The sequence below is a fragment of the Penaeus chinensis genome, chromosome 33 (genome assembly GCF_019202785.1).
Source record: "Penaeus chinensis breed Huanghai No. 1 chromosome 33, ASM1920278v2, whole genome shotgun sequence".
NCBI classification, from domain to species: domain Eukaryota; kingdom Metazoa; phylum Arthropoda; class Malacostraca; order Decapoda; family Penaeidae; genus Penaeus; species Penaeus chinensis.
The window spans coordinates 1,539,560-1,547,947 of NC_061851.1; the positions used below are offsets into that span (position 1 = coordinate 1,539,560).

Below are 8,388 nucleotides of genomic sequence, written 5' to 3' on the forward strand. Positions count from 1 at the left end.
CTCTCTCTCTCTCTCTCTCTCTCTCTCTCTCTCTCTCTCTCTCTCTCTCTCTCTCTCTCTCTCCTTCCGCTCGAGAGGGAGTACTAGCGATCGAATCTCTTCGTCCTCCCCCGCAGGAGCTGATCGAACGGGAGGACTGGAGTATGTATGTCAACATCGCCCGCACGTCGAACGTCCGCCACCTGGCCCTGTCCGCCACCAAGATCGTGCTGGAGTGGACCAAGGCCGTCACCTTCATCATCACCGTGGTGTTCATGCTCCTCGTCTTCGGGCTGGAGAAGGGGCTCAAGAACTACACCCCGACGACCACTTACCTCGTCGTCACCGGGTTGTACTTCCTCGTCACGGAAAAGGTGTTCATGGACATAGTCGCCTCGTGGCTGGAGAACAGGAGGTTCGACTACTTCGAGAGCCTGGAGAGTTTCTACGTGCCTGCGCTCATCCTCCTGCTGCAGCTCTCCTCGTCGGCGCTCTTGACGGGGCTCTGCGTGTTCACCGGGAACCTCAGACTCGTCTTCCTGTCGGCCTTCACGAATATCAGAATCAAGTATCGAGAACTCCAGGAGGGTTACATCAAGCCCCTTCGACACGAACTGGAGGCGCTCGAGCTCTACCGCGTCGCCACGCACTCGGAGCTGGCGAACCACGACGACGTGTGTGCCATCTGCCTGACGCCCATGACCTGCGCGCGCATCACGCCCTGCCAACACTTCTTCCACGCGGACTGCTTGCGGCGGTGTCTCAAGGGAAGCAATAAGTGTCCCATTTGTCAGTATCATTTTTTGTGATCCTACGATACTCTATTCTCGCTTCAAAATTGTTGATTTCCGATGCTTCTCTTGTCTTTCTCTGCTCTGTACTTCTGTTTATAGGGTTCCTATCTCCATGAGACATGTGATAACTAGATGTATAGAAACAATGTCTTCTGAATATTAAGAGGTGTCAGTTGCAAGAAGAGAAGTTAATACGTATTAATAGGTAAGGTATACATCTAATTAAGTTATATTCAGAAAAATAATTGTGTGATTTTATAGGAATTCACACTCTGTAACCGCTATCACTTTAATAGATAAGGAAAAATGACAAAAGGTTTTCTTTTCGAAATTATTTTTGAATTAGACTAAATTGTCTGATATACGGATATATAAAAATACATATCTAGATTAAAGATGTGTTTCATTTCTATATCTTTACCAATAAGTAAAGATATATTTCACTCAGATAATACCCATAATACAATAATACATATGCAGAATGGCTATGCATATTGCATATCAGCTTTGATTGATACAAAGTAAACATTAATGTTACGTAATAACGCTTTCGCAAATCATGGGAAATTAAATAAAAAAGACTCCCAGAAAAAAATAAAGACGCAACACATCAGCATGCGCGTTTAAATCGGCGTTATTTTCTTCAGTGATTTATAGAAGAAATTACTTTATTCACTCCCCCAACAGCCTCCACCGTCAGGATATAGGCAGCCAGCGTTGATAATCCACGTCCCACGAGCATTAGACGAAGTGACTCCGGTGACGCTGAAGTGGTTAGGCCGGTCACGTCCTCCTCCGCCTGGAAGTCCAAGGGCGTCACCGTCTTGGAGTGTGAGGACCCGTCAGGAGCAGACCACACGAGGGCATACTGACTCACGCACTGGCCGTTCTCCTCGGGTCGATGCCACACCAAAGGCATGGTCGAGGCGGTCGTTTCAAGCACGTCGAAGTCCTGTGGTTCGCTAGGGACGTCTTCCGAGGTCGAGGCGTTGGTCGACACCCACGAACTAGCCTGCTTATCGGTCGACACGGCTCTCACGCGCACTTCGCAGTTCGTACGCGCCTCCATGTCGGAGAAGATGCTCTCGTGCAGGAACTCGGGATGTGATGCGCGTCGATAGCTGTCGAGTTTTATCTGCTGGATGTCGTACTCGTTGGCACACTGGGGGTTGGTCGTCCGGGGGTCGTACTTGATCTCGATGGTGTCCGCCGTTTCCCTCGTTACCCTTAAGTTCTGAGGTTCTCCGGGCTCTGGGTGGGAAAATCTGGCGTTAGGAGGTGTGTGAGAAGGATAATGATTTGGTGATAGACGCGCAGGAATGGATAGACGATAAAACGGATGATAAAAAAAAGTTTACAATGCTGATAATGCTGATAATAATGATAAGGATAATGAAAATAATAACAATGACAATGATCATGATAATGATAGTAATAATGATGATAATAATAATAATAATAATAATAATAATAATAATAATAATAATGATACTGATAATAGCAATAATAATAATAAGGATAGTGATTATAATAACAATAATGATGATGATGATCAGATAAAAGAAAAACAGATTTCACCCAAGCATTTTTTTTATCTATAAACTTGTAAATACAAGGAGTACGTAAAGACAGCTACCCACCCATTAACAAAACAGTAAGTAATACACAAGCCGCATAAAATAAATAAATAAACAAAACAAGAAGCGTTACTCACGGACCGTCCAGCGTGCATGACAACTGAGACGTCCAGTTGCTGACCATTCAAAAAAACTGTACCAACGAAGGCAGCGTAAGATGTACAAGGTTTGAGGTCGCGGAGGTGAATCTCTTCTCCTATACCTTGGCATGTATCGAAGGGCGTGCATTTACACTTACTGATCAAATGCATATACGTACAGCATGTATAAACATATGTATGAATTTACGCATATCTGTATGTATTTCTCATTTCTCTCCCATTTCACAGGCAGTAAACTTAGAAATTGACCTCTACCGCATAAGCTTCATCCCGGTCCATGTACCTCCCAAGCTACCGTGATTGTACTTAGCGTGGCGTTGACCTGCACGCTGTTGGGAGGCATTTCAGAGTCTGTAGGAGAAATTGGTCATGTAGATAATAATGCGAAATCACTCTTTAAAAAACCGACATTTATGATAAAACCATCTAAGCACCATACAATTAATCGACAATAAGCTAACGACGAGGACGGTGAAAAAACATTTTTTTTTTTATTATGTTACTTTTATTTCTGTAACATTTACCGGTATCGAGTGGCTTTAATGTATACCAGCTGTGACAACACACCTTTCAAGTTATTGTCATCCTACAGCATTTGCCGGTGCCGAGTGTAGTAGCCTCAGTGTACAACGGCTGCCCTGCTCGGTCTGCCCCTCCCACGTAGAAGGGAGGCGTGGGTTCGAAAGACTGGAGGCGCGCGTTGTGGTGGAAAAAAAGAAAACAAAAGTTTTCTAGTTAATAATTCCTGTTCACTCGTTTTGCCAGCATAAAAATAAAAATAAAGTATAAAAAGAATAAAAATAAAATCATAAACAAATTTTCAACTCTACCAAACACTTGCCTCCTTCCTCACCTCATGATGATAGCAGAAGCAAAGAACGACACGCAAGGGGTGTCGCCCCCCTTCTATTAATCTACCACTTCTTTCACTTTCACCACTTTACCTTCCCTCCCCCCCCCCCCCCTCTATTATTCACTTCTTTATTTATTTATGTTTATGTTTATGTGGTGGCACATGGACTGCGTGGGTGGAATGCATGGTGGCTTTTAGTCCTATGGGCGGCGATTTAACGGCTATTGTTTATATAGTGTATGGATTTTATTTATAGGAAATGAGATGAGATGAGAATGGTGACTTGTAGCCGTGATGTTGGTTGATTTGAGTAGGATTTTTAAAAAATAATCGGTTATTAATTACTGTCAAAAGATTGCATATACAGTAATTTCTCAAAACCCTAACCTTAAAAAATCTCGCCAATACCCAGTTCTTAACATTGTACCATCAGAAAAAAAAAAAACTTTCCTTAGTTAGAACCACTCCATCAAACTCACTTCCTAGGGCATATCAATAAAAAAAATCAATAAATATATGAATAAATGAATCGATAGATAGATTAATAAACCTTTGAAACTATCTGCACGAGACTCTCCCTGCACAAGAATTTCTGCGCGAAGTCGTTGATAAGGAGGCGAGAGAGAGAGAGAAAGAGAGAGAGAGAGAGAGAGAGAGAGAGAGAGAGAGAGAGAGAGAGAGAGAGAGAGAGAGAGAGAGAGAGAGAGAGAGAGAGAGAACAATTAGACAAGTTCGATAATGTAATGTATGATACAGAGAGGGTGGTATTAACTATGCGACAGTAATGATGATTAAATTGATATCTATGATGATTGATTATAATATTTTAATGCAAATAGTACTGATAAGAGCAATAGTATGAATGAAGAGCTTACAGTGAGAGAATTAAAGACCTAATTTGCATACAGACGCACAAGACACTGGTCCGCTTTCAAATACACTACCTCCCAGAGCCCCCATGTCGATAACGCCCCCCTGCGTATCCACACCGATGATATCCACTTGAGAGGAGCAACAGTCGACAGAGTACGTCACGTTCACGAGATCTTTGGTGTCTGGAGCCAGGCCAGCCACCACGGACGAGCATAAACGTTGCACAGACCTGCCAAGAAGACGAAACCGTTGATGATATTGAAGTTTAGGCTTAGACGCTTTTCTTTTGCATAAGTGGGTAAAGCTCTAATCACCTACCAGAGCCAGTTCTTTTGGCTGAAGATGTCGTCGTGGGTGAACCCCGTGCGGTCTGGTTCGTTTGCAAGAGTGCAGGTCGGAGGAACGTCGTCCTCCGTCTGGATTCAAGATTTGCAACAGTCAGTAAAGCTTCTTTGAAATCGTTTCGACGATGAATATCAATGACACTACCCGTCTTCATTCCTGATTTCTACGATCAGTTATCATATCAATGTCCTTCCGTCCCTAAACAATTCGGTTTCCCTTTCCCGAATTTCATGTCATGCATCACACATCACACACTCTATTATGTCAACTGTCTTCACGCTAATCCGAACAATTGACACTTGTGAAATCCTAAGTTTATACTAACAATCACCATATTCGATTCACTGTACACTGAACACTCTCCTTGCCATGACTTCATATCCTGTGAATATAGAATTTACAATCAAAACTTCAGTCGAACGTTGCAGAAATGGAACCAAACTTTCTCGGAAGACATTTCTCTCTCGCCTTCCGGAATTCCTCTTGACACCAAGAGAGTAACTAAAAGAAATGAAAAAACAACGTCTTAACGAAATTAAATAGAAAAATGCGAAAACGTCCTAAAGTAAAAAAACAAAAATGCAAGTAATGATAATAATAATAATAATAATAATAATAATAATAATAATAATAATAATAATAATAATAATAATAATAATAATAATAATGATAATAATAATAATACTGATAATAACAATAACAATAATAATAGTAATGATGATAATGATAATAATAGTAATAGTAATAATAATAACGTGCTAACAAATTTAAATAGAAAAATACAAAAACACCCTTAAAAAAAAAAAAAAAAAAAAAAAAAACAGACATTCCCAAAGAAAATAAACAGAAATAAAATGCACAAACAATCCTTTCCTTCCCTGAAGAAAATAAATAAGCCAATATTCGTCACTCACATTAACAAGAGAAAATAAACAAAACACAACAAGCGCTTATTCGTCCTCACCCCTCCCCCCCCCCAAAAAAAAAAAAAAAAAAATAAATAAATACAATAAATAAATAAATAAATAAATAAATAAATAAATAAATAAAAAAGTCCTTACACCTCAACGAAAAACTAGCAACGGAAACTGACCCTCGGCACGGCGTGGAGGGGGGTAACAGCGCTGTTGACAGAATCCGCCTGCTTGAGGCTCTGTGCCGTGACCATGGCCGTGCTGACAGTGCCGGGGCGGTGCCTGTCTTCACCTTGAAGTGCCCCGTCACCGTCCCGCTGCCGCCCTCCGTCAGGTGGATCCTGGCGCTGGGGTGGAGGGAGTTCGTGGGTGAATTAGGTTGAAGTGGAAGGGGGTTGGGTGAAGGTGGAGGGGAAGGAAGGCGGGGTGAATCAGGAGGCAGTGGAAGGTGCTTTTGGGCATTGGCCTTATGATGCAGGGAGGCTTTAGGTCATTGTTGCTAGAGTGGAAGTATCCGGTGGAAGGCTCGTGATAGGGGGAGGGAGCCTTTCGTGTTAAAGTAATTTAATAAACGTTTGCAACATGTCTCCAGTAGCGCTGTCTATCATCTCGTAATTCAGGTATATACCATGCAACAAAAACCGTATATTCATGCAGTTATATCAGGCGAGGAACACAGCACAACACTAACTTCCTCAAACTTCCTTTATCCCCTTCCTTCCAAAAGCAAATGAGAAATTATATCTCATATTACTCTGCATTAATAACATACACAATAGGCTCCTTATACTGAAAGAACTTCCCGTTATATGTGCTGCGATGATGAAGTCAGACTCGAGGCCGAAATCGGTCTCAAGGAAGAGGAATTCGTGAAGAGTTCAAAACGTCACGATTAATTTGCATTTCTTACTGGGGCTGTTTTCCTTTTCATACTTTTATGTGTTACGTGTTTTTTTTTTTTTCTCTCTCTCTCTCTCTTTGGTTATGCTCTTATTTATAATTTATTTATTTATTTATTTATTTTTTTTTTTTTTTTTTTTTTTTTTTTTTTTTTTTTTTTTTTTGCTTGCTATGTCTTCCTTTAATTGTCATATAATATCTGTCTTTATTCATTACATATTTTCATTATATTATCAAATATTTTTCTTTACTTGCCACATATTGTCATCTATTTATCAAATATTTTCATCTATTTATCTGTTATTTTCATTTATTAATCATATATTTTCATCTACGTATCATATATATTCTTTTATCTCATATTTCCCTTTATTCATCATATCCATTTTTATAAAAATCGTATAATCCAGCACTCCTTTCCTTGTCATTTTTTCTAAACTCTAAAATATCAAATTAACTCCCCCCCCCCCCCCCAAAAAAAAAAAAGCATTACAAAATATTTATTTATGTACTTATTTTTTCGTTATTCACCACTTCAACGAACTCGACGAAGTGCACGTCTATGACTTCGCTCTCCAAGTATCCCACTAACATTAACTTCAAGGTAATACACAGTGTTTGAGAATAGAGATAATAGGTGTTAATTGTCCTTATATAAGCTTATATAAGGTATGGGAATCGACAGAAAAACAATACTACGATTTTTCTTACCGTGTCTTCAAGTCTACTGTAACGATATAGTTTTATTTTCATGAAACTTTGATTTACGATAAAATATATCATCAAATTGAATGAAACTGGATTAACCGTATAATTTAGAGCAAATTTAAATACAGGAAGAATAAATCGGTTGACATTCTTGCTAACAGAGTAGTTTCAGCCGAGCTTATTCCTTGCAAAGAGAGTAAGTAAAGAGGAGGGACGCAATACTAAAAAAACGACGAGGCGCCCCATCTGCCCACTGGTAAGCGGACGCCTGTAGTACTATCGTAGTCTCCCCTGAAATGTAGTTATATCATTGTCTTCCCTAAAATCGCCGTCATGAATTTTTGGTTTACTTGTATTACTTTCTCATACAATAAATACTACTAATATGTGTCCTTTTAAAAATATATTATTTTTCTAGGTGTTATACTGACAAATGTTTGTTTATTGCATGGTTATCTTGTCAAAAATACTTGTAAATCCTCTCTAGTCTTGTCTTTCGCTAACGATAAGCTCTCATGGACTAAGCAAAGTTATATATACATTTTGGCTGCTCTGAATTCAGCACGGCCGTAACGGACTACATGCGGCGGTAGAAATGCTGTCTGGCCAAGAGACATCTTCCTGGGCCTTAAGGGACCTAACCACCAACCGAGATACAGGTTAGCCATGTCTAGAATAACAATAAACGCATTAGTGATAAACATAAACACGGCAACACGCCCTCCGACAGGGCGGTAGTTCTTGCGCGGCAGCGACGTGTCCAGGATGCAGAAGTCCCCGAAGCCACGCCAGGCTCGAGTTGGCAGCCGCGGACAAGCTGTAGTTAGAGGTGCTCTTCCAGATGCCGTAGCGAGGAGCCACCCACCGGATTTCGCTCAGAGCCTCTGCGAAGGCCACCACCTCCACGCCGGGGGTCCCTATAATAACAGCAAACGCACTAGTAATAAACAAGACAACTTATATATGTGTGTATATGTATGTATATGTATACATATGTATATATATATATATATATATTTATATATAACATATGTGTTCATATGTGTATATATACATATATATGTATATATGTGTGTATATATATATATATATATATATATATATATATATATATATATATATGCATGTATATGTTTTTTTTTTTTCTTTTCTCTTCTTTTGGGTAGTGTATTGTGCCTTCCACTTTTATGACATATTAATTATTGCACATTCATTACTACACTCCTATATTTTATGGATATTCTTGGATATCCAGGTGATGGTGTCTCCGGACAAAACCGCTGC

At 40.0% G+C, this 8,388-nt stretch overlaps 2 protein-coding genes across 10 annotated transcripts in view; one reads left to right on the top strand and one right to left on the bottom strand.

Annotated features, from left to right (window-relative positions):
* The window catches only part of LOC125043291 (protein TRC8 homolog), an 8,164-nt gene extending 6,996 nt beyond the window's left edge, over positions 1–1,168 (top strand). For all 7 annotated transcript variants that reach the window (XM_047639323.1, XM_047639322.1, XM_047639326.1 and 4 more), the window contains one exon: positions 117–1,168. In XM_047639323.1, the coding sequence (XP_047495279.1) occupies positions 117–788 (672 nt within the window). In that variant the 3' untranslated portion in view covers positions 789–1,168. The remainder of the gene's footprint in view (positions 1–116) is intronic.
* A 148-nt stretch (positions 1,169–1,316) lies between these two features.
* Positions 1,317–6,464, bottom strand: LOC125043293. 3 transcript variants are annotated; one of them, XM_047639330.1, is made up of 6 exons: positions 5,676–6,464; positions 4,556–5,083; positions 4,309–4,466; positions 3,079–3,198; positions 2,488–2,862; positions 1,317–2,024 (listed from the first exon to the last, which is right to left on the bottom strand). In XM_047639330.1, exons 5-6 carry the CDS (start codon positions 2,636–2,638, stop codon positions 1,417–1,419), a joined length of 759 nt encoding a protein of 252 aa, XP_047495286.1. In that variant the 5' UTR covers positions 2,639–2,862; positions 3,079–3,198; positions 4,309–4,466; positions 4,556–5,083; positions 5,676–6,464; the 3' UTR covers positions 1,317–1,416. The 3 variants fall into 3 exon arrangements, with proteins under 3 accessions (XP_047495286.1, XP_047495288.1, XP_047495287.1); XM_047639332.1 differs by lacking the exons at positions 2,488–2,862; positions 3,079–3,198; XM_047639331.1 differs by lacking the exons at positions 3,079–3,198; positions 4,309–4,466; positions 4,556–5,083; positions 5,676–6,464 and having other exon boundaries at positions 2,492–2,660.
* Positions 6,465–8,388: the final 1,924 nt, after the last annotated feature.